The sequence below is a fragment of the Cetorhinus maximus genome, chromosome 10 (assembly GCF_964194155.1).
Source record: "Cetorhinus maximus chromosome 10, sCetMax3.hap1.1, whole genome shotgun sequence".
Classification (NCBI taxonomy): domain Eukaryota; kingdom Metazoa; phylum Chordata; class Chondrichthyes; order Lamniformes; family Cetorhinidae; genus Cetorhinus; species Cetorhinus maximus.
In genome coordinates, this window is record NC_135888.1 from 106929133 (window position 1) to 106955384 (window position 26252).

General features: G+C 47.5%; 1 protein-coding gene across 2 annotated transcripts in view; it reads left to right on the forward strand.

The window, feature by feature from the left end:
* The window catches only part of LOC144685926 (cyclin-dependent kinase-like 2), a 101651-nt gene that overhangs the window by 19794 nt on the left and 55605 nt on the right, over positions 1-26252 (forward strand). For both annotated transcript variants that reach the window (XM_078550952.1, XM_078550953.1), the window contains 2 exons: positions 11691-11869; positions 16724-16836. In XM_078550952.1, the coding sequence (XP_078407078.1) occupies positions 11691-11869; positions 16724-16836 (292 nt within the window). The remainder of the gene's footprint in view (positions 1-11690; positions 11870-16723; positions 16837-26252) is intronic.

Sequence of the window (26252 nt, forward strand, 5' to 3'; positions counted from 1 at the left end):
TCACTCACTTCAACACCCACACCCTCACTCACTTCAACACCCACGCCCTCACTCACTCCCACGCCCTCACTCACTCCCACGCCCTCACTCACTCCCACGGCCTCACTCACTCCCACGGCCTCACTCACTCCCACGCCCTCACTCACTCCCACGCCCTCACTCACTCCCACACCCACACCCTCACTCCCATGCCCACACTCACACCCTCACTCACTCCCACACCATCACACACTCCCACACCCTCACTCACTCCCACATCCACACCCTCACTCACTCCCACACCCTCACTCACTCACACAACCTTTCCCTCACTCATCCCCACACGGACACCCTCACTCACTCCTACACGCACACCCTCATTCACTCCCTCTCCCACACCCACTTCCTCACTCACTCCCACACACACTTCCTCACTCACTTCCACACCCACTTCCTCACTCAGTCCTACACCCACACCCTCACTCACTCTCACACCAATACCCTCACTCACTCCCACACACTCACTTACTTCCACAACCACACCCTCGCTCACTCCCACACCCACTCCCTCACTCCCACACCCTCACTCACTCCCACGCCCTCACTCACTCCCACTCCCTCACTCACTCCCATGCCCTCACTCACTCCCACGACCACACCCACACCCTCACTCACTCCCACGTCCACACCCATGCCCTCACTCACTCCCACGCCCTCACTCACTCCCACGCCCTCACTCACTCCCACGACCACACCCACACCCTCACTCACTCCCACGACCACACCCACGCCCTCACTCACTCCCACGCCCTCACTCACTCCCACACCCTCACTCACTCCCACGCCCTCACTCACCTCCACGCCCTCACTCACTCCCACGACCACACCCACACCCTCACTCACTCCCACACCAATACCCTCACTCACTCCCACACCAATACCCTCACTCACTCCCACACCAATACCCTCACTCACTCCCAGACCAATACCCTCACTCACTCCCTCACCTATAGCCTCACTCACTCGCACACCAATACCCTCACTCACTCCCACACCCTCACTCCCACACCCTCATTCACTTCCCCACCCACACCCTCACTCACTCCCACACCCTCACTCACTCCCACACCCTCACTCACCCGCACCCTCACTTTCACTCACTCCCACATCCACACCCTCATTCACTCACACCAATACCCTCACACACTCCCGCACCCTCACACTCCCACACGCACATCCTCACTCACACCCTTACTCACTTCCACACCCACACCCTCACTCACTCCCACACCTTCACTCACTCCCACACCCTCACTCACCCCCACACCCTCACTCCCACACCCTCACCCTTACTCACTCCCACACCCTCACACTCCCACAACCTTTCCCTCACTCATCCCCACACGGACACCCTCACTCACTCCCACGACATCACTTACTCCCACACCCTCACTCACTCCCACACCCTCACTCACTCCTACACGCACACCCTCATTCACTTCCACTCCCTCAATCACTTCCACATCCACACCCTCACTCACTCCCACACTCACTCCCTCACTCACTCCCACACCAATACCCTCACTCACTCCCACACCCTCACACTCCCACCCACACACCCTCACTCACTCCCTCACCCTCACTTACTTCCAGAACCACTCCCTCACTCGCTTCCACACCCTTACCCTCCCTCACTCACTCACTCCCAAACCCACACCCTCACTCACTTCAACACCCACGCCCTCACTCACTCCCACGCCCTCACTCACTCCCATGCCCTCACTCACTCCCACGCCCTCACTCACTCCCACGCCCTCACTCACTCCCATGCCCTCACTCACTCCCACGCTCTCACTCACTCCCACGCCCTCACTCACTCCCACGCCCTCACTCACTCCCACCCCCTCACTCACTTCCACGCCCTCACTCACTCCCACGCCCTCACTCACTCCCACCCCCTCACTCACTTCCACGTCCTCCCTCACTCCCACGCCCTCACCCACGCCCCCACCCACTCCCACGCCCTCACCCACTCCCACACCCTCACCCTCTCCCACGCCCTCACCCACTCCCGCACCCACTCCCACGCTCCCACCCACTCCCACACCCCCACCCACTCCCACACCCCCACCCACTCCCACACCCCCACCCACTCCCACGCCCCCACCCACTCCTACGCCCCCACCCACGCCCACGCCCTCACCCACTCCCACGCCCTCACCCACTCCCACGCCCTCACCCACTCCCACGCCCTCACTCACTCCCACACCCACACCCTCTTTCACTCCCACAGCCACACCCTCACTCCCACGCCCACACTCACACCCTCACTCACTCCCACACCCTCACTCACTCCCACATCCACACCCTCACTCATTCCCATACCCTCACTCACGCCCACAACCTTTCCCTCACTCATCCCCACACGGACACCCTCACTCACTCCTACACGCACACCCTCATTCACTCCCACTCCCTCACTCACTCCCACACCCACACCCTCACTCACTCCCACACCCACTTCCTCACTCCCACACCCACTTCCTCACTCACTCCCACACCCACTTCCTCACTCACTCCCACACCCACTTCCTCACTCACTCCCACACCCACTCCTCACTCACTCCCACACCCACTTCCTCACTCACTCCCACACCCACTTCCTCACTCACTCCCACACCCACTTCCTCACTCACTCCCACACCCACATCCTCACTCACTCCCACACCCACATCCTCACTCACTCCCACACCAATACCCTCACTCACTCCCACACCCTCACACTCCCACACACACACCCTCACTCACTCCCACACCACACCCTCACTCACTCCCACACCAATACCCTCACTCACTCCCACACCCTCACTCACTCCCACACTCTCACTCACTCCCTCACCCTCACTCACTCCCACGCCCTCACTCACTCCCACCCCCTCACTCACTTCCACGCCCTCACTCACTCCCACGCCCTCACTCACTCCCACCCCCTCACTCACTTCCACGCCCTCACTCACTCCCACACTCTCACTCACTCCCTCACCCTCACTTACTTCCACAACCACACCCGCACTCACTCCCACTCCCTCACTCACTCCCACACCCGCTTCCTCACTCACTCCCACACCCACTTCCTCACTTACTCCCACACCCTCACTCACTCCCACATCCACACCCTCATTCATTCCCACACACACACCCTCTTTCACTCCCACACCCAACCCACACCCTCTTTCACTCCCACACCCACTCCCTCACTCCCACACCCGCTTCCTCACTCACTCCCACACCCACTTCCTCACTTACTCCCACACCCACACCCTCACTCACTCCCACGCCAATACCCTCACTCACTCCCACGCCAATACCCTCACTCACTCCCACGCCCTCACATTCCCACACGCACACCCTCATGCACTCCCTCACCCTCACTTACTTCCACAACCACACCCTCACTCTCTCCCACACCCTCACTCACTCCCACACCCATGCCCTCACTCAATCCCACACCCACACCCTCACTCACTCCCACACTCACGCCCTCACTCCCTCCCACGCCCTCACTCCCTCCCACGCCCTCATTCCCTCCCACACCCTCACTCCCTCCCACCCCTCACTCCCTCCCACCCCCTTACTCCCTCCCACCCCCTTACTCCCTCCCACGCCCTCACACTCCCTCCCACGCCCTCACTCACTCCCTCCCACGCCCTCACTCACTCACTTCCACGCCCTCACTCACTCCCAAACCCTCACTCACTCCCACACCCTCACTCACTCCTTACTTACATCCACACCCAAACCCTCACTCACTCCCACTCCCTCACTCACTTCCACACCCTCACCCTCACACTCCCACACCCTCACCCTCACTCACTCCCTCACCCTCACTCACTCCCACACCTTCACCCTCACTCACTCCCACATCCACACCCTCATTCACTCCCACACCCACACCCTCATTCACTCCCACACCCACACCCTCTTTCACTTCCACACCCACCCCCACACCCTCTTTCACTCCCACACCCACACCCTCTTTCACTCCCACACCCACACCCACACCCTCTTTCACTCCCACACCCACACCCCCTTTCACTCCCACACCCACACCCACACCCTCACTCAGTCCCACACCCACACCCACACCCTCACTCACTCCCACACCCTCACTCACTCCCACACCCTCACTCACTCCCACACCCTCACTCACTCCCACACACACACTCTCACTCACTCCCTCACCCTCACTAACTTCAAGAACCACACCCTCACTCACTCCCACAGCCACACCCTCACTCACTCCCACAGCCACACCCTCACTCACTCCCACAGCCACAACCTCACTCCCACGCCCTCACTCACTCCCACTCCCACACCCTCACTCACTCCCTCGTCCACACCCTCACTCACTCCAACACCCTCACTCACCCCCACACCCTCCTCACTCCCACACCCAAACACACACTCTCTCCGAAACTTACCCACGCACTCATTCCACACATGCACACGCATACGCACACACTCATTCACTCACTCACACACTCACTCCCACACCCACGCCCTCACTCACTCCCATGCCCTCACTCACTCCCATGCCCTCACTCACTCCCACACGCTCACTCACTCCCGCACCCATATCCTCACTCCCATACCCTCCCTCACTCCCACCCGCACACCCTCACTCACTCCCACACCCAAACACACACTCTCGCCCGAACCTACGCACACACTCATTCCCCCCCACACACAAACACACACACACACTCATTCACTCACTCACTCGCACACACACATTCACTCCCACACCCACACACTCCCACACACCTACACACTGACTCACTCCCACACCCACACACACTCACTCACTCCCACATGCACATCTTCACTCACCCCCACACCCACACACTCATTCACTCCCACAGCCACACTAAATTACACACTCTCTCCCTCTCTCTTACCCTTAGGCAGTGAGTCTTTTCATCCTCACCACGCACACCCACCATCCTGCTTGCATCATTGCATCCATCCTCTTCTGGCCCAGAGCAAGTCCCCCTCCCCCACAACACCGCCCAGTCCCAGAGCGAGTCTCTCCCTCTCGCGCATTCTCCCCAATACCTCTGCTTCCGGAGCCCACTCTCTGTGACCAGTGTTGCTGTTCATCCAATCATAGATTGCTTCTCTTCATCTTTTGTTGCTGATAAGCTTACAAGTGGCTCATCAGCAGCAAATGTGGGAGAGCAACAACCTGTGATTGGAGGAGCATTTTCTTTAAGAATCTTCCACTGTACTTATCTTGAGGGGCCAAATTGGGGGGCTTTGCCCATGGGCAGGATGTTGGACAAGCCTGTTCTATATTTTCTCACACTAATCTTAAATCTACATTCAAACTAAAAAAGCAGCTGTCATTAGACTGTATTATCTTACAAAGCTCTTGGGCATCCTGCATTTTGGGCCCCCTCTGTCGTTTGGGGGCCCCATGCTAGGGCACAGTGTGTTTCACTGTAAATCCGCCCTGGTGATGAGGACATTTTTTTTTTGAAAACAAAAAAAGTTACAATTTTTAAATCTCCTTTCCTGACTGGATTTTTTTTTAAAAAACAATAAACTGTAACCTTATTAAGGCAATGGGGGAACTGCATTCCACCCAAGTGCGATGAAAAGGAACAGACTCTCAACCCCACTACCACCAACCTCCCCCCACAACCTGCTGCAGCCCCCCTCCCCCTCCAGGGTGCATGAAAGACTCCATCTTCTGTTGACTTGTGCACTATTAGTCTTCAAAAGTTTCTGAGGTGAGACAAATAAAGGTAATTACTGACCTACAACACAATGACTACAGCAGACATGGTATTCCAATTCCTCTGCAATATAGAGCTAGCAAGGCTTATTAAGAACTGTTTACCAAGCCACAGAGCGGAGATCAGAAGAACATATTGAAAGGCTGCAAAAGAGCCTTATCTCTCTCTCCCTCTCGGAAGTATTGTGCACGGATATTGCAACTATCCTGAGAAGAGAAAATCCAGTGCAAACCAGCATCTTTTGGGTATAAAATGTGGAAACCCGCTCTGTACCAGGAAGACAACTGAACAAAATGGCCGCAACATGGCATCACTGCATAGAGACCAGCTAAAGGACAATTAACCTTATAGTTCTTTGATTGTTTATTTTCTTCACGACTGTAAAAAATCTTTAAATCTATCCTCATCTGTACAAGTGTGTGTGAGAGGCCAAGGAATGTGTGTGACATATGAATAAGGGTTACAACTTACCTAGTTTTTTTGATTAGGGAAGTAGGGTCAATAAACTTACCTTGTGCTTTCATTTAAATTTAGGAAACCTGTCTGATTAATGATTTATAATCTGAAAGCATGCATAGTGGGAGTCCTGCAGTATTGGCAAAGTACATCCTCACTAAATTCACAACTAAGCCCTGTTACATCTAGACCTGGAGTGGTAAATTAGAGGAGTTAATTTTTACCCCTCCTTACATGGCCGTAACAAGCATTTGAGGACTAACACCCGGGATTAGATCCCACAAACTACGAGGGAATTGGAGTTGTGAAAGTAACTTGATCCCTAGAAGTAAATTTTCTGTTAAAAAAAAAACAACTGCCACAGGTTTTCTTGGGTTTAAAGTGCAAAAATGTTCACATTCGAAGCCAGTACCTTTCTAGAGCAGATGGAAATGACTTTTGATCATTTAAAAGTACTGTCCCTCGACGAGTCGAAAAGTTTAGCGAAGGAATTGGAGTTAGAATTTCGCCCGAAAGCCAGGAATCCTGAAATTTTAAAACTAGTGGCTAGAGAATAAGATCGCAAACCTGGAGAGGTTGCAAGAGACAGCCTAATTTTAGCGAAATTACAGATTGAACAGAGACAGCTTGAGCTGGATTCCAAGTAGGGAATGAGAAGAGAGAGAAAAAGGAAGAGAGGAACAGGAGGGAGAACAAGTTTTCCAAAGAGAACAGGAAGAAAGGGAGATAAGAATATGTGAACTAGGTAGGGACCAGTCCCCTGTGGCCACTGAAGGCATCCCCAGCTCAAGTCTAAGAAGTGAGTTATTCAAGTTTGTCCATTCAATCTCTAAGTTTGACTAGGAAAAGGTCCAAACCTTCTTCATCTCTTTTGAGGGAGTAGATCAGCAAGTAAGGTGGCCAGTAGAAAGTTGGACCCTGCTCCTGCAAAGGAAGCTATCAGGCAGGGCTCACGAAGTTTACTCCCTGTTGTCTGATAAAAGCTCGGCAAGCTATGAGGTGGTAAAGAAGGCTATTTTAAGTTCATACAAACTGATGCTGGAGTCATACAGTCAGAAATTCCATACCCTCTTAAAATGGCAGGACCGGAGGTACATTGAATTTGAACAGTTTAAGCAGCTCACGTTTGATTGGTTGGTATGAGCGCTTAAGGTAGAGGCCACATATGAAAACCTTTGAGAAATAATGCTTCTTGAAGAGTTCAAAATTCCTTCCCTCTCCCTATAAAAACACACCTAGAGGAACAGAAAGTAGCAGGGGCCAGGCAGGCAGCAACTCTAGTAGATGATTATGATCTTATGCAGAAGCCCTCATCCCAAAGGAAACACTTTCCTAATCAGCCCCAGCAACCTTGAAAGGATAGAAGGTGGGAGAGTGATAGGAAGCCGAGCACCCATGGGAGAGAGGGGGCAGCTGGAAACACAGGGACACCTCCTCAAACCAGAAAGGATGGTGCTGAGGAAAGGAATGAGGCGCAGAAGCCTGCATGTTTCAATTGCCGTAAGCCCGGACGCCTTTGTGCTGATTGTTGGAAATTACGGGAAAAGCCCATAGGATTTATTGGGGCACAAAGGCCCTGTGCAGAAAAAGAGAGTCAGACAGAAAACATAGACTGTGGCTCTGAGTGCAGCAGCCCATGTCCAAATGCAGCGAGATCTGGACAATATCCAGGCTTGGGGTGACAAATGGCAAGTAACATTCGTGCCACACAAATGAGAGTGAATCTCATTTCATTCCATGTGAAGGGGAGGGGGTGGGGGGGGGGAAGTATTATAAGAATTTTTTTTTAAACAAAAAAAGTTACAATTTTTAATTCTCCATAAAAACAATACACTTATTATCAAGTTTAAAGAACAATAATCTTAATTAAAAAACATTAATCTTATTAAGGCAATGGGGGATTGCTAGCCAGCCATAATATACAATTTGCATTCCACCCAAGTGCGATGAAAAGCAACAGGTTCTCAACTGACTCCCCCTCCCTCACCCGGCCTAGGGAGGGTGAAACACCCCATCTCCTGTTGACTTTTATACTACTATTCTTAAAAAGTTTTTGATATGAGACATCAAAAAGTTAATTATCTGTTCCACAACACAATGACTACAGTAGATGGGAACACCACCACCTGGAAGTTCCCCTCCAAGTCACTGACCATCCTGACTTGGAAATATATCGCCGTTCCTTCACTGTCGCTGGATCAAAATCGTGGAACTCCTTTCCTAACAGCACTGTGGGTGTACCTACACCACATGGAGGCTAGTGGTTTAAGAAGGCAGCTCACCACCGCCTTCTCAAGAGAAACTAGCGATGGGCAATAAATGCTGGCCCAGACAGTGAAGCCCAGATCCCGTGAATGAATAAAGAAAAAATACGTGGTAATCCAATTCCTCTGGAATTTACAGCCGGCAAGACCTTTTAAGAACTGTTTACCAGGCTGCAAAGAGCTCTCTCTCTTTCTCTCGGAAGTATCGTGCACGGATATTGCAGAGTAACAATCCAAAGAAGAGAAAATCTACAGAAAACCAAGATCTTTTGGGTATAAAGCATGGAAATCTGCTTCATCTAGCTACACCCAGGAAGACAACTGAACAAAGCGGCCACAATGTGGAATCAATGCATCGAGACTAGCCAAAGGACAGTTAACTGTATAGCACTTTGATTATTAATTTTTTTGATGAACTGTAAAAAATCTTTAAGTCTATCATCATATTCTACCATCTCTATTAGTGTGTGTGGGGTCCCAAAGAATATGTGTGATCGATGAATGAGGGTTACAATTTATCTAGTTTTTTAAATTCAGGAAGTAAACCTATCTCATGCTTTGATTTAAACTCAGAAAACCTTCCTGATTAATGCTTTATAATCTGAAAGCATACATAGTGGGACCCCTGCAGGGTTGGCAAAGCACATCCTCGCTAAATTCACAACTAAACTCTGTTACAGCCAGACCTGGAGTGATGAATTAGGGTACCACTCTTCACGTGATCGTAACAACAGGCCTTGACTCCCTGCATTCAATGTCATAGGACAGCAACTAGTATGTATATATAAAGTGAAGAGTTATAAGAAAGAGACTGATTAGGAGATAGTAGGGAACCAGAATCTGCAAGCAAATTAATAGTCAGCACCTAATCCCCAAAGCAGAAAAATGGTTCATTTGTGCTTTTGGCTGTTAATGCCATTAAACTCAATTGGAAACATTGAGGTTTCAATAACCACTTTACACAGGCATTTCAGGCAACTTTATGAACATCTCAGAGAGTAAGGGAGAAGTAGAGATAGTTGAAATCTGAGTAGTTAAAGGCACATTGGGCCAAAGGAATGTAATGACTGAAACTGAAGTATTGTTTTGTTAATCATAGATCTTGCAAACTAAGCACAATACAATAGCATACTTTAATACTTTTAGTTGATATTTAGCCATCTTGTAAATCACCTTGCAATGAATAAAATTGACTTCTGTGTATTATGTTACAGTGGTGCAAGACCTTATAAGAAAGAAAGAAAGACTTGCATTTATATGGCACCTTTTATGATCCCAGGGTGACTCTAAGTGTTTTGCAGCCAATGAAGTATTTTTGAATTGCAGTCACTGGTGTGATGTAGGACATGTGGCAGCCAATTTGCACACAGCAAGTTCCTACAAATAGCGATGTGATAATGCAATGTGATAAGGCAATCTGTTTCTGTGTCATTGATTGAGGGAAAAATATTGGCAAGAACGCCAGGGATAACTCCCCTTGCTCTTCTTCAAAATGGTGTCATATCTTTTATGTTCACCTGAGAGGGCAGAAGAGGCTGCAGTTTAATGTTTTAACCAAAAGATAACACTTCTGACTGTGCAGCACTCCCACAGTACCGAGGTGTCAACCTAGATTTTAGTGCTCACATCTCTAGTGTGGGACTTGAAACCACAACCCTCCAACTCATAGGATGGTACTATGAGCTGAGCCATGGCTGGCATTATCTATATTACTGTGTGCTTCTAACTTCTCACAGAGTGAACATCCCAGCTCCTTTGAAGTGCCGTGTAAAGTAATGGAACCTGTATGTTTCTAACTGAAGGAGAGAGGGAATGTCTACAAGGTGATTTACCAATGTGCACTGTTGTGCATGTTCTGATAGTTGGTTACGCAATAGCTGTCGAAGAGATCTGGAAGTCAGATGACCAGCCACGCTCTCAATATTATAATATAAAAGCAAAATACTGTAATATAAAAGCAAAATCTGAAGTAAGAACAGAAAATGCTGGGAAAACTCAGCAGGTCTGACAGCATCTGTGGAGAGAAAGACAGAGTTAACGTTTCGAGTCCGTATGACTCTTCTTCAGAGCTAAATAGAAGTAGAAATGTGATGAAATTTATAGTGTTTAAGGTGGGTGGAGCAGGTGAAGCTGGATAGAAGGTCAGCAATGTGTGGGGCCTAAGGAGAGATTGAAAAAGATGTCATGGACAAAAAGACAAAGGGAGTGTTAATGGTAGTGGTTAGGGCTAAAGAAGGTGCTGATAGTGGCATAAAGATAAGAAAGCAGAATACGTTAATAGAAGAACAAGGGTCAGCACTCTGTGAAAGAACAACATGGAAAAAGGAACAGATGCCCTATTGAGGGTGGGGTAGGGGGAGGAGGAGGTGGTTGGAGAAAAAGCATAGAAAAAGGGATAAAAAAGGGGATAAGTAAATGAATAAAAATAAAAGTAAGTAGATAAAAAATAAAAATATATTTAAAAGTGGGATTAAAAAAGGGGTGAAGATCAAGGAGAGAGTTCATGGTCTGAAGTTGTTGAACTCAATGTTGAGCCCAGAAGGCTGTAAAGTGCCTAATCGGAAGATGAAGTACTGTTCCTCTAGTTTGCGTTGGGCTTCATTGGAACATTGCAGCAGGCCGAGGACGGACATGTGGGTATCAGAGCAGGGCAGTGTGTTGAAATGGCAAGTGGCAGGAAGGTCTGGGTCATGCTTGCGGACAGACCAAAGGTATTCTGCGAAGCGGTCACCCAGTTTGCATTTGGTCTCCCCACAGTAGAGGAAACTGCACTGGGAGCAGCGAATGCAGTAGACCAAATTGAAGGAGGTGCAAGTGAAGTGCTGCTTCACCTGAAAGGAGTGTTTGGCTCTTGGACGGTGAGGAGGGAGGAGATAAAGGGGCAGGTGTTGCGCCTTCTGCGTTTACATGGAAGGGTGCTGTGGGAAGGGAATGAGGTGTTGGGGTGATGGAGGAGTGGACCAGGGTCTCCCGGACACCGAGCCACACTGTCAAGCCAATCTGCTTCTTTCTGTTCTGTGCCAATACATTAGTACCAAAGTGCCTCAATATCGCTAGTGATGTGGATGAAGTTTGAATAACTCTCTTGTAATTTGAAGTGGCTTTCTGCAATTCATTGAATTTGCTTGCCATTTACACAGATAAAGTTTGTAATTTATTTTATTCTGTTTTTCCCTACTTATTTCTCCTCCAGATAATTCATCGCGATATCAAACCGGAGAATGTTCTGGTCTCGGGGTCTGGTGTTGTTAAACTATGTGATTTCGGCTTTGCCCGTTCAGTGGCTGCACCAGGAGAGCCTTACACAGAATATGTGGCCACTCGATGGTACAGGGCTCCAGAGTTAGTAGTCGGTGACACCAAATATGGAAAGTAGGTACATATTGTAAAGAATGTTTTTCTTTTATTTCTCTTAATTTACAGAAGTAGAAGAATGTGCAACTATTCCCTCCAGCAGTACTGTGCTATTGAGCCATACAGATGAAGTACCCTTGTTTGTGCTAAGCTAATTTGAGTCAGGTGCAACAATAGATCTCAATATCCACAGGCTGGAGAGAGGAAAAAAAACAACCAAAATCTCCAGTTTTGATAACTATCCAGTGCACAGTGCTGCATGGACACTTATGTAGGACATCAGGTGAAGAAAACTTGTTCAGGCTCACGGAGACGCCCTTGAGGTTGAATAGCCCACTGATAGTAATTTTCTAGGATCACACATGAAGAACAGTCATTTCGGGAGAAGAAATCAAGGACAAAAACAGAGAAAAATTAGGAGAAAGAAATACCCCCATGACATTCTTGAAGCTGGCTGACTTTACTTGCTTTTGTGAATTGGTCAGAAACTGGATGACAGGGAGTCAAACAGAAGGCCTTGAGAGAGGTGACTGCAAGGTTGGCCAGCAACGAGGCCTTCAAAGACTTTAGACAGAAAGACCAGCTTAGATACAGAGTGGTAGTTTGATATGATAGAGTAGTCAAGGACAGGCTTTTTCAAGTAAATGCTTGATGATAAGAAGAGTGTCGCAATGTTGGCAAACATGGAACTGAGAAGGAGAAACAAAGTAGTTGGGAGTAGGATTAGAACATGCTCAGGCATCAGATGGCAGGGTTTAGAGGAAAATCTAATCTTGAAAGATGAGAAAGAAACTGCAGAGTGTTGAGTGAATGTGGGTTTTTGGGGGTTAGAAACAAAGAAGTTCACAAGCTCCTGACATACTCAAAGTGAGCAATGGAAGGACTGGAAGTTTAAGGTTGGAGAAAGCAATTAGTGGCAGAGTAGCGGTTATGAGCATTTGGTCACAGAGAGCGAAAGGTGGCACCATTTGAGGCTGGTCGAACACCTCATACACTCTGGCCTATAGTTTACAGACAAGTCCATGGAGGTGTCTGTTGAATTAGGGAGACCAGTGAGGATAGGAGGCCATCCGACATCTGGTGGAAAACAAGACTGAGGGGGGGAAAGGAGGCAAAGAAATTGGGGAATGTGAGCAAGGTAAGTTCACTCTGCAAGTTGCCAGAGATGAGGAGATGCTGAATACAAAGCTTGAGTGAGATTGGAAAGAAGCTTTTGATCTCAGGTGTGGGAGGAAGGGTGTGGTGTTAGGTTGTTGGTAGATAATAATAAGACTCTTAAAGGACAGGGGCAATGGCGGTTGAGAGTAAGGCAATATAATGTGGAGAAGGTACTGGGTTGTCTTGGTGTAGGCCAAGGCAAGACATAGGGGTGATGCCATGCTGCCTTCATGAGGTCAGCAACTTGGTGTGTTGGGAGTTATTGGTGTTGGTTCATTGCTGATTACTTAGCAGTTGGGGTGACATGTCAGTGCACTGGCATAACATTGTGCATCAAAAAGTGATTTCCCCAGACTTTGTCAAAGCCTCCTCCTTCTGAATTGAGATGATTAAGAACATAAGAAATGTGGGCAGGAGTAGGCCATTTGGCCCCTCAAACCTGCTACCCCATCATTAAGATCATGGCTGATCTAATTGTGGCCTTAACTCCACTTTCCTGCCTGTCCCCCATAACCCTTGACTCCCTTGTAAATCAAAAATCTGTCTAAATCAGCCTTGAATATATTCAATGACCCAGCCTCCACTGTTCACTGAGGGAGAATTCCAAACACTAACAAGCTCGGAGAGAAGAAATTCCTCTTCAACTCCGACTCAAATGGGATACCCCTTATTTTGATACTGTGCCCCCTTGTTCTAGTTTCCTGGATGAGAGGATAAATCCTCTCAGCATCTACCCTGTCAAGCCCCCTCAGAATCTTGTATGTTTCAATACGATCACCTCTCATTCTTCTAAGCTTCAATGAGTATAGGTCCAAACTTTCCTCATAAGACAACACCTTCACTCCAGACATCAGTCTATTGAATCTTCTCTGAACTTCCCTGTAGTAATTATGGTTTTGTTAAATGTCGGACTGTACCTTTAAGAATAGTCCTGTGATGTAACATCACATGATCTGTGTAAACCAATGTGTGAGCAGCAGAGGCTACCTCCACAGTCAGTGTAGAGATAGAGATGGAGTTGAAAGCACACATGTAGTTGCTGCTGGCTGTATTGTAAATAAACCTAATGTTTCCACTTAGAAAGTTGTCTGCAGATCAACTCTATTACAAATAGGTGACTAGGCCACACTACAACATTCCCCCAATGCAAGCACATCCCTTTTTAAGCAAGGTGACCAAATCTGTACACAGTACTCTAGGAGTGGTCTCACCAATGTAATGTACAATTGTAGCAGTTGTAGCAAGACTCCCCATTATTAAAATCGATCGCCCTTGTAATAAGGACCAACATTCCATTTGCCTTCTTAGTTACTTGCAATACCTGCACACTGACTTTTTGTGATTCATGTACAAGAACACCCAGGGCCCTCAGTACCACAGCATTCTGCAGTCTCTTTCCATTTAAATAATACTTTGCTACCCAGAACAATGAAGATTATCTCTTTTCATTTGGAGTAGTTATTAACTGACATTAGCTGAGCTCACTAGATAGTAGTTGAATATCTGGGTGTGCTATTAATACATTTATGCAGTTTTGCAGCAGAGCTGTCTACCCAGGACCAGGCTCACAGGCCTGGTACAACATGGGTTTTATGCAGATATTTTTGTTGCAGCAATTTATTAAATATCAAGATTAACGACTCGATGTACACACTTGATGCTGTGATACCTCAAAATTAAGTGAACAATTGAGACCAGGTGCTATCTTACAGCAATTAAAACACAAAAATGTCTCTCACAAACTGCAAGTTATAGAATACATTGATGAATAAACCTTATTAATTAGCTAAGTGCATTCTATGTAACAGCCTCAAAAGCAATGATGCCTTCACAGAAATAGCCTCATAGGGAACTAAGTTATTGTTAATTATTCATTTTTATCTGCTTTTTTAAAAACATATTTTGTTGTGCAGTTTTAGCTAATTGGATGCATTACATTTAATGCTATACTAACTGTAAAGATGATCAGAAGGCCCTTGCAGTAATATTACAGGGTCACTAATTAAACTGCTAACTATGCAAAATAGTCTCAATCCTGCAAGAGTTGACTCATGCTGTTATGTGGTGCAGATGACTCCAGTGATTTTTGTTCTGATTGGTGAAAGCAAAAGTGTCGGCTGTCAGCCCTGCATTAGCTCATATCAATATTCTATTTTTGCATCAGAAAACGATGGGCTGTAGTAAATTAATTAATTGCAGGGGTGCTCCTTACTTTCTTTTCCATTTGGCTTATCACAAACTGCAAAATAAATAATCGCTGACTTCAGCAACTGGTCACTATTGTGATGGTTAGAAATCATCTTGAATTAATAAGAAGCACATGTTTAAGTGTACATGATTATACAGTGTCATATGCAGGGAATTTAATTAAGTAGTGCCTGTTTAATGCTGCATCATAAAAAAACAAAATGCAATAAAGCATTTACATTTTTGTTAGGCAGAAGTATTAAGGGTTACAGAACCAAGGCAGATAGGTGGAGTTGAGATACAGATCATCTTCATATAATTGAATGGTAAAATAGGCTTGAGGAGCTGAATGGCCTCCTCCTGTTCCTATGTAAGTACTCCTGAACTGTCAGTCTCAATATTCAACTTCTATATTTATTTCAGAAAGAGACAATTTGATCCTTCGGTGCTTGTAGCTACACCAGATCATTTTCATTTTTGGGATTCCTAATTTGAATGCCTTTATTTTATTGAGAAAAAATAATTCATGATATGCCAGCAGCAGGCTAAATGTTAGCAAGTGTAGTAAATTTCAGAATCCCTGTTAATAACACACTCACTGGTCAGTATTGATATAAGGGGTTGATGTTTGGACATTTGAACTTGGAAGAAAATAGACAAGACTATTTACAAAAATCTTATAGCTGGAAAAAAACACATTCCCAATGAATTATTATGTGGAGGTTAGGGTTAGAAGATGAAAAATAATTGGACCAGGGAGTATAGATGTTATTCAATCTCCATTTCAAAATCATCATCTATCTTTATTTTTGTATTGGACCTTGACTTTATAAAGTATAGGTAAATAGCAAAACAAAAGGCAGTTTGGGAAGCAAAGAAGTCTCACTCTTATGGTAGATTCCTCATTATTTGAGTATGTCCAACCTACAAATGATTTCATCATCTTCTGTGGGTCCTCTCAATACTGAAGAGTCCAACGAGGGATCAGCATGGACATCCACTGACTGACAGTTCATGTTGTTGTTGTTGTTGGTGCTTAGGGATAGAGTTGGTTGGAGTCTCAAATTTATTCTGCAGTACATGCTGAGGAACTGAGATCCTCAAAACAATAATTTATGTTCTTATGATGATAGTAAGTGTCAGGACTGGTGAGAGATTGTAATGGCACCAGACAAGTTTATACAGGTGTTTACCATTGGATGATGTATGGATGTGGAAACTTATAAGAGAAAAAACTAACACAATGCTGTAAAAAAAGCATGATAACAGGAAGTAAGATCTTGTTGACAGGAAGCGTTCACAGAATATTATAACTGTTTGCTAAAAAATTTAGAAAAGTGGAATAAATTATCACCTGCTCCAATAATGCATAAAATTGCCACCTCAATACAGTTTGCACACGTGTTAGCTCTAATATACAGAGCAACTAAACTCTTTAGTCTTTATGTTCAAGGATGCTTTCTAGGAGATAACTAACTGATTCCAATAAATATTTCTTGAAACATTTATACATATTTTCTTTACAAGGCCTGTGGACATTTGGGCATTTGGATGCATGAGTATTGAAATGGCAACAGGAAATCCTTACCTGCCAGGGAACTCTGACTTGGATCAGATCCACAAGATAGTGACACAAGTGGGTGAGTACAAATCAAAAGGCTTAATTATTACTCAAGGTCTATTTTTTCATATAAATTTAACATCATGTTTTTTAAAAAGTGCACATAAATTTAACATCACCCATTAAAGTAAGTATCCTTACAGTAGCTACAAGTAAGAGATTGGATTATAAGAGTAAAGAAATCTTATTACATTTATACAAGGCATTGCTGAGGCCACACCTGGAGTACTGTGTTCAGTTGTGGTCTCCTTGCTCAAAGAAGGATATAATTTCCCTACAGGGAGTACAACAAAGGTTCCATAGATTGATTCCTGGGATCTGGCGATTGTCCTATGTGGCTTATATTCCCTGGAGTTTAGAAGAAATGAGCGGTGATGTAATTGAAACATATAACATTCTTAAGGGGCTTGACAGATCAGATAATGAGAAAATGTTTCTACTGACTGGGGAATCTAGAACACAGGGTCACAGGGCTGGATTTTTGCTACCAATTTCCTGACTTGGCAGAGCCACCTCAGTTTAAAGGGCCGGTTAGATCCAATTTTCGTTCCTGGGATGCGGGGGCAGGCCCCTGATCCCAGAAGCAGACACTAGGCCTCCTTGCCCTCCATGTCCCCTCCATGCCAACTCATGCCCTCCACCCACCTCCCATGCCCCTCAAATCCCCCATGGTCCCTCGATGTCCATGCAACCTTCATGACAACTCACGCCCTCCATCCAAACACCTTCATACCAACTCCAAAGCCACTCAACCATTATCCACCATGGGAAAACCCAGGAGTCCTGTGGAAATGGGAAAAAAAACTTCTAACAATCTAACACAGCTCTCACTCACACACTTAATAGTGGAAGAAACCCCATCCATGAAATCTATTGAAAGATTTTTTAAAAATCTCCTCCAGTGGCTAATCTCTTATAAAAACAAACAAATTTCTATTCAGACCCCTCAAAGACAACTAACTAATCCTTTACTAGTCTCTTTAAACTGTCAATCAAGCTGTGAACTCAGAACCCACTGCTGAAATAATTGTATAAATGTAACTTTTAGAATGACATAATGCTGGCCCAAGGGGAAATGCCATTAAAGGCCTCTGTTGAAACTGCCCAAACAGATGGTAAAGTTTTTTCTAAAATAAAAACAGAAAATTCTGGAAAAACTCGGCAGGTCTGACAGCATCTGTGGAGAGAGAAAGAGTTAACGTTTCGAGTACGTATGACCCTTCTTCAGAGCTGGATCCAGCTATGGAGAAGGGTCATACAGACTTAAAATGTTAAGTTTGTTTCTCTCTCCACAGATGCTGTTATACCAGCTGAGTTTTTCCAAGTTTGCTGTTTTTATTTCAGATTTTCAGCATCCGCAGTATTTTGCTTTTATCTTAAAGTTTTTTCTAACCTACACCAGATGGCCTATCAATCAAAGCAGTCCAACAGAGGTTTTTTAAAAATGCTCACTGATAGCTTCAACCAGTCTTTTCATGTTTAAAGAGTGGGGGATTTAACAAACTTCAGATCATGATACTTAAACAGACCTTCTCCACCCATCAAGAGCATTTATATATCAATTTGTGACTCCCACACTGCAGGTTAAGGCCCTTGAACCAGACAAAATGGGGTCTGTTTCAACTCAGCACAGTTTAAATGGCCCTGCTGAGTTTGGGTTTCCCTCCTGTGTGAATCATGCCCCACCACATAAACAGATTTTTGGTCTCTCAGGGAATGAAGGGATATGGGGAGTGCGTGGGAAAATGGAGTTGAAGCCCAAGGTCTGCCATGATCGTATTGAATGGCAGAGCAGGCTTGATGAGCCTGCTCCTGCTCCTATTTTTTGTGTTCTTGTTCTTGCCCCCTTCCTCTTGCTGGCAAAAAGAGGATCTGTTGGAAATGGGGGTGGGACTTTCATGTTTGGGTTCTAATTCCGTGAAAATCCAGTCCACAGTCTCAGAATAAGGCTCTATTTAGGACTGAGACGAGGAGACATTTTTTCACTTAAAGCACCGTGACTCTTTGGAATTCTCTAACTCTAGGAGCTGTGGATGCTCAGCCATTGAGTCGATATTCGTGACAGAGATCTTTTGACTTTTGGGTACCAAGGGAATTAAGGGATATGGGGATAGTGTGGGAAGGTGGAGTTGAGGGAAATGATCAGCCATAATCTTGTTTGGCAAACCAGACTTGAAGGGTCATATAGCCCACTCTAGCTCCTATTTCTTTTGTCCTTATGTAAATGTAACTATTTTAAAGACCAGTTAATCTGCACATAGTCCTAAACACTCTGCTGGGAGATATCGGTATGCACACTTGCATCTCCCCCTTATAAGCCTATGATTTTATTTACTCTACTTTGTTTTCCTCCTCTTCTGAAGGCTTTGACTCACGTTGGGCTGCAGCTCCATTGGTGGATGTAGTTTTTTACTACCTTGCAAAGTTCCAGTCTTGATGCTGAGCCTAAAAAGTGGGTGTCAGAAAACTTTTCGACTGTAGGTGAATCACAGATTACACTCATCCAATTTTATCCAGCACACAAACGTGTGCATATGCTCGTGCACATGGATGCAATTCTGGCTGGTTTTCTTTTCCATTGCCATGGAACTGAAACTAGTAATTGAGCCCAACCAGCACACCAGCTGAAATGATCTAAATTAATGCTGGGAAGGGATTAAATCTTGTACCTTTCTGGTCTGTATGGTTTAGCAACACATTATATGACGCTCTTGCCCACTACAGTATTGGACAGTTATGTTCTAGTGTTTCATTCTTTAAAGCTCAGGCAGCAACAGCAATGAGCTTCTGTGATATCATTAATAAGTGTTAGGCATGCACGCTCTGGAACAAATTGCCCCACATTACTGTTTTTAATTGTTGAGGTCATATCTACTGAATTTCAGGAATTACAAATTTGGCATTTTCTCTAATAACTGAATATTTCATTTACAATATATCTTAATTTTGACAATGGAGGTGAACTGTCACTGGTTCTAAGTACAAATGTTTGAGCAGTATTTTTGTTTGTAGATGTGAATACATGAATATTGCATAAGTAGCATTAACATAACGTCGTGTTCCAATATTGATATACATGACTAAGAACTTCAGACTGTATAAAGCTAGTGTAGTCAGATTAGCTTGCAGACTACAGGATAACAAAGAGATGCTGTAAGTCTTGAGTCTGGAAACCTCAGTTGGTGATTTCACAGTAAAGTAGGCTCTGCATTGTAGAATTGCTCCTTTTTGAATCTCCTGAATATAATCTGCAAAATTATTCTATAATTAAAGGTCTGGTGTCTGCCTGGTGTGTCAATAGGTCATGGGAAAGGATATTACTGGTTGTTTTAGTAGTGAATTTGTATGACCCAATCATAAACATTATTTCTTTAAAAAGAGCCAATCACAAACTATAAAAACAGTCAGATCCTGTGAACCGCAATTAGAGTTCCTCACCCAGTGCACTATATCCTCCTCAAAATATGATTTGTGACGTAATAAACCCATAAAAAAAATTCATATGGCCAGGAATTTTAGGACTCCACCTCACCCATTCTGCCACCTGATGAGTTGGCGGCAAACACATCCCCTCTCACACTGACTGCCCCACAGCCATTTAGCACTAGGAGCTTTAATTGACTGGAGGTGGGATTTCCGCTCCTTTCTCGGGAGGAAGCCCCACTTCAGGGAGCTGCCAGCCAATCGACTCTCCAGTTCCAGCAGCGCCAGAAGCTGCAGTGGACAGGATTGTGACTACAAATAGTCCCAAGAGACTAAGGCCAGGATTTTCCAGTCCCAATAGCGGTGGGTGTAATGGCGGGCGGGGGAGGGGGGTGGGGGACAATGTTACGAGAGCTGAAAAATCATCTTCCTGCCGGTATGAAATGACGGCAGGAATGTGCGCTCCTGTCCATCATGGCGAATCGCCATTTCTGCCAGAAGCTGGCTTGAAGCCATTTTGCATCCCGTTAATGGAATATAGATGAAGCTGGAACTGGAATTTTCCTCCGCATCCAATTATCCACACCGCCAGCGGGATATCACTCCAGTCCGGAACATGTCCGGACCAACGTGACGTGGACTCACCTGGAAGAAGGCCTGGGGCAGCTTGTGGAGAGTGGAGGACGGAGGCCTCCAGAGACCGTGGACCCTGGAACACTGTGCAGCAGTGGGTGGGTGGAGCATCGACCATGTGGATCTTCTCAATGCAGCAGCTTCCAGAATGTGGATCTTTGTACTGCAGGTGGTCGGCCATATGAGGTACTGTTGGGTGGAAATAGTCTGAGCTTGGGGGTGGGAGGATGAGCTGGGGAGGAGAGGAATGGTGAGGAAGGACAGGTGTAGAGGCCTAGAAGGAGGCAGGGGAGGTTGGGGGTGGTAGGGAAAAGAGAGAGATGCTGTGTGGGTCGTGGAATAGGTGAGGTGGTTTATGGGGCAGGAGGGTGGGAAGGGTTGAGTTGGATGCAGCCGGGGTGGGAGGTGTGCAGGTGCGAACGAGCAAGGAGGGTGTGCAGCTGTGAATAGGCATGGGGGTTAAGAGGGGAAAGGGGTTCAGAGGGAGGAGTCTGTGTTGTCAACTGATGAGTCCTGGGAGACATGCTGAGGGAATTGGTGATATGAAGGGATGGTGAGGGTTAAAGGGGGCAGTGGCAGCTGGTAGGGTGAAGGTCCTGCGCCGATGGGTGCAGGGACACTGCGGTTTGTTGGAGGGGACACGGAAGTAAAAGCGGATTCTGGGGGCCAGCAGGAAGGGGCATATCTGTTGTCACGGGGGTGAGCTCCTCGGTAAGGTAGGAGACATAGACATTCACCTGTACGGGAAGGAGGGTGAAGGGTTATAGGGTGACTGTGGGGAGGTCAATGGTCATGCCAGGAGGGTCATTGGTTATGGGGGGAGGGTATTGGTCACGGTGGGGGGAGGTTGGAAGGTGTTGGACTCTACCTGAAAAGTCACTCGCACTGTGGCCGCTTGCAAATGTCTAGGGCCTCGCAGTGGAGATCTCGAGATGCTGCATGGGAGTTGGGTATTCGGGGGTGGGTGGAGTGGCAGTACTGACAATGCTAAGGTATTCCAACAGATGAGCGCGTGACGGGCAAAGGCTCAGCTAGTGTGGGAGGCTCTTGCACATGGCTCACAAGAGCCCTGGCCAAGATCCCTGTCTCCCTGCACATGCAAGATTCTGGGGGACATGGACCCAGCCTGGGGTGTCCCCCTGAAGATGACATCCACAGCAGGGGTGGAGGCAGCCTACTGACCAGTTTGCCCTGTTATTTTGGATGACCTTGGCAGGTGTCCTCTGGAGGCCCCAGGCCTGGATGGCCCCTGCTTACTTTGGCTGTCCTGCAGTGGGGCAGCTGCTCCCTCTGCGATCACAGAGGATGAAGCTGAAGGGGTCACAGGAAAGGGGAGTTCCGAAGGGCCAGACACCCTCAGAGTCCTGAGTTGAGGGCCAAGGAGTGTCTAACAGCCACTCCTCCTACTTTTGAGAACGCTTGCCTGACTCATTGAGGAGAAGGGGCACCTGGAGGGAGGTTGAGGTGCCCCGTTCCCCCTCTCGCGTAACCACAGCAAGATCTCACCCATGACTACAGCGATGGGGTGCAGGTCTGCACAGCGATGGAGTGCAGGTCAGCACAGCGATGGAGTGCAGGTCAGCACAGCGATGGGGTGCAGGTCAGCACAGCGATGGAGTGCAGGTCAGCACAGCGATGGGGTGCAGGTCAGCACAGCGATGGAGTGCAGGTCAGCACCGATGGGGTGCAGGTCAGCACAGCGATGGAGTGCAGGTCAGCACAGCGATGGGGTGCAGGTCAGCACAGCGATGGGGTGCAGGTCAGCACAGCGATGGGGTGCAGGTCAGCACAGCGATGGGGTGCAGGTCTGTACAGCGATGGAGTGCAGGTCAGCACAGCGATGGAGTGCAGGTCAGCACAGCGATGGAGTGCAGGTCAGCACAGCGATGGGGTGCAGGTCAGCACAGCGATGGGGTGCAGGTCAGCACAGCGATGGGGTGCAGGTCAGCACAGCGATGGGGTGCAGGTCTGCACAGCGATGGGGTGCAGGTCTGCACAGCGATGGAGAGCAGGTCAGCACAGCGATGGGGTGCAGGTCTGCACAGCGATGGGGTGCAGGTCTGCACAGCGATGGGGTGCAGGTCTGCACAGCGATGGGGTGCAGGTCTGCACAGCGATGGGGTGCAGGTCTGCACAGCGATGGGGTGCAGGTCTGCACAGCGATGGGGTGCAGGTCTGTACAGCGATGGAGTGCAGGTCAGCACAGCGATGGGGTGCAGGTCTGCACAGCGATGGAGTGCAGGTCTGCACAGCGATGGAGTGCAGGTCAGCACAGCGATGGGGTGCAGGCCTGCACAGCGATGGAGTGCAGGTTAGCATGTATCTACAACAGAAACTTGGTGCACTGCTGGACAAGGTTCTCCATGGCGCTTGCCATCCTCCCCAGAGAGGCCTCCTTGCACACACAGGTCAGAACCACTTAACAGAGAGCAGGTGGATAGACTCCTCCGCCTCTTATGCCACTCTGTTGAGGGCCTCCACCACCTCTGCTTAATGTTACCCCGCCTCTCGCTGCCTCTCCAGCATCTCATGCAGGGCTGATCCCAGAGGCTCGTCATCTGACTCGGACATCGCAAATGCCTCTTCCCCAGCAGTCTTCCGAGTGCCAGTGAGCTTGGCTGACTCTGCCTACTTCTGCTGCGGACACGTGTCTGTGTGGTGACCACCAGAATATGAGATCCTGCCAAGACTAGATCTAGTACCCACCGAGGTGTGTGTCTCTGGGCAAATGGAGGGTGCAGGTAACTGCTGTGATGCCTCTACAGGTGCACTTTCTTCCTCCTCCCCAATGTCCCTGGTCCTCTGTGGGCTGGAGGTACTGCTGGACAAGGCTTCCTCTTCCTGCCTCCCCCACATCCTGCTGGTACCTGTAAGTGAGAGAGGAGAGAGTGAGTGACTACATGAGCTGCCTCCAACATGGAGGAACGCATGACCCTTAGGTTCCTATGTGACTACATTATGCATGGATCCTTACTGGATGGAGGCTGCCCACTGACCTCTCCATCTCAAAGGTCAGTCTGGTTCCTCTCCTGCCAGCTGGGCGGCCTGCTCCTCAAAGTCACTGTGGTTTCTCAGTTCAGATCGGACCCCTCCCACCTTCTCTCTCTCTCCTGTTGTGCTGTTACTTTTTGTGCACAAAGAGAGAAGATGGGGTTAAGAGCAATTGGGTTTCAGGTATCTTTCTCATCTTTCAGTCTTACACATAACCCACTGGATTGTCTGCCATCTGATTGATGCACTGCAGGTTGTCCACAAGGGTTCTGGGCCAGCACTCTTCAGAGCGATGAGCCCATGCAGATAGAAGGATAAGGCTCAGAGAAACATGTCATTAGTGGTGCTTGCTGCTGCCCTTAACGCCTAACCCCCTTCTCCCCACCTCAGGCATCATCGGAGCTCTCTGTGTGGATGGATCAGGGACCCACAGTGTTCTCTCCACCTGCAGACTAGATGGACTGCAGTGGGGCTACGAGGCATCGTCTTATCATGTTGGGTAGCTCTTTTATTCATGGGCTGCAAGGATGGTGGCCTTGCCACTGAGGCCTATGTCCCCTCCACCAGTCAGTGAGGTGAGTGTGAGCAGCTGTGTTCACTTACCCTGGCAGCGCAGAACAGGCCATTCATCCATTTCTTGCACAGCAGGGCAGTCCTCCAGTGGAGGCCGTGAACACTGACCACCCTGGTGACTTCCTCCCATGCAGGGTTGGTCACACGGCACGGCTTCCTCCTTCCACCCTCAGGATACAGGATGCCCCTCCTGGCCTCCACTGCATTGAGCAACACATCGAGGGAAGCATCGCTAAATCTGGGGACTGGAGCTCCCTGGAATCACTGGGCCATCTCCTCCTTCCATAGTGGGCTTGGGACAAAGAAGTTGATGTCCAGACACCTTTTAAATATGGTGCCCGGTTAGGATGGCAGGGCGCACACCATTCAGCCCACCCCGCTGCGCAATACGTCAGGAAACCTCCAACTGCATAATTAATGAGCCCAGCATTATGCGATTCAGCACGAATTTCCATTGGGCTCCGCAGTGGGAAACACTCCTGGTCCGCATCCGCCACGAAACTTAGGCTTGAAATGGAAAATTCTGGTCTAAGTCCCGGGAGTCCCGAACCAAGTAAGTGTGTGGGTCTTAGGGCGGGGAGGGGAGGTGAGGCCTGGTGGGTGGGCAGAGGAGACATGGGGGTGTTGGTAGAGAGACCAGTTTGGGGGATGAGCACTCGTACAGGGGGAAGATCATATGTGGCTTGCTTGATGTTGAAAGGAGACTGTTATGGAAGCAACACCCCCTCCCCCTTCACCCCCCCCCCCCCCCCCCCCTTTCCCCCCTCCCCCCCCCTCTTTAAGAATAAGATTATTCTTAAAGCTACAGTCCTATGTTTATCAAAACTATAATTACTACATTCCTTCTCCTTTAACTTTTCTGTACATTTTGTATTTACAAGGATATTTATCTCATGACATCACAATATTTACACAGGTCATGAAATTATAAGTTCAGTCTTTCAGGTGGTTTCCTGATCTGTGTGGAACGTCGTAGCTCCACAACTTCTGATTCGTTTGCAGGAAACACATTCTCTGGAACCACATTAACATCAGCTATCTTATTAGGCACATGCAGTTTAGTTGTTTTCCACTCCGACAGAGACATTGGGCATGTCTATAACAAAAACAGAATTACCTGGAAAAACTCAGCAGGTCTGGCAGCATCGGCGGAGAAGAAAAGAGTTGACGTTTCGAGTCCACATGACCCTTCAGCAGAACTGAGTGAAGTTAGGAGAGGGGTGAAATATAAGCTGGTTTAAGGTTGGGGGTGGGGGGGGGAGGGTGGTTGTAGGGACAAGCAAGCAGTGATAGGAGCAGATAATCAAAAGATGTCACAGATAAAAGGAACAAAGACGTGTTAAAGAAGGTGGTGATATTATTGGCTGTGTCAGAAAGATGTCCTGAGACCAGCTCTGTGCTGAGAAAATTGTGAATTTCAAGCAGCCATCCAGTTTCAAGCCAGAAAAGTCTTTGTTTTCAGGAAGCAGTCTGTTTCTGAACTTTCATCGGATTACCACAAGAGAGTGGAAGATAGTGAGAAGTTGGAGTGGTATACTTTATTAAAGTAGCAGCAATTTGTGCCTTGGGTAATATTACTGGATTTTTATGGTTAAAAATCTGTAAGGGAGCTGTTGCCAAGCAGTTTACTTATGTATTCTGACCAAGTGGGTTTTTTGGGGACTGTTTTGTAAGACTGCTTCAGCTATGTAATTAAACTAGTGCGTTTAAGTTTTTTTTCTTCTTGTTAATAAATCTTTTAATGTTAAAATCCTAAAAGTGTCACTACGATTCTATTTTCTGGGATCAGTAGTTTTCCCCTCGTTTTCAAAATAC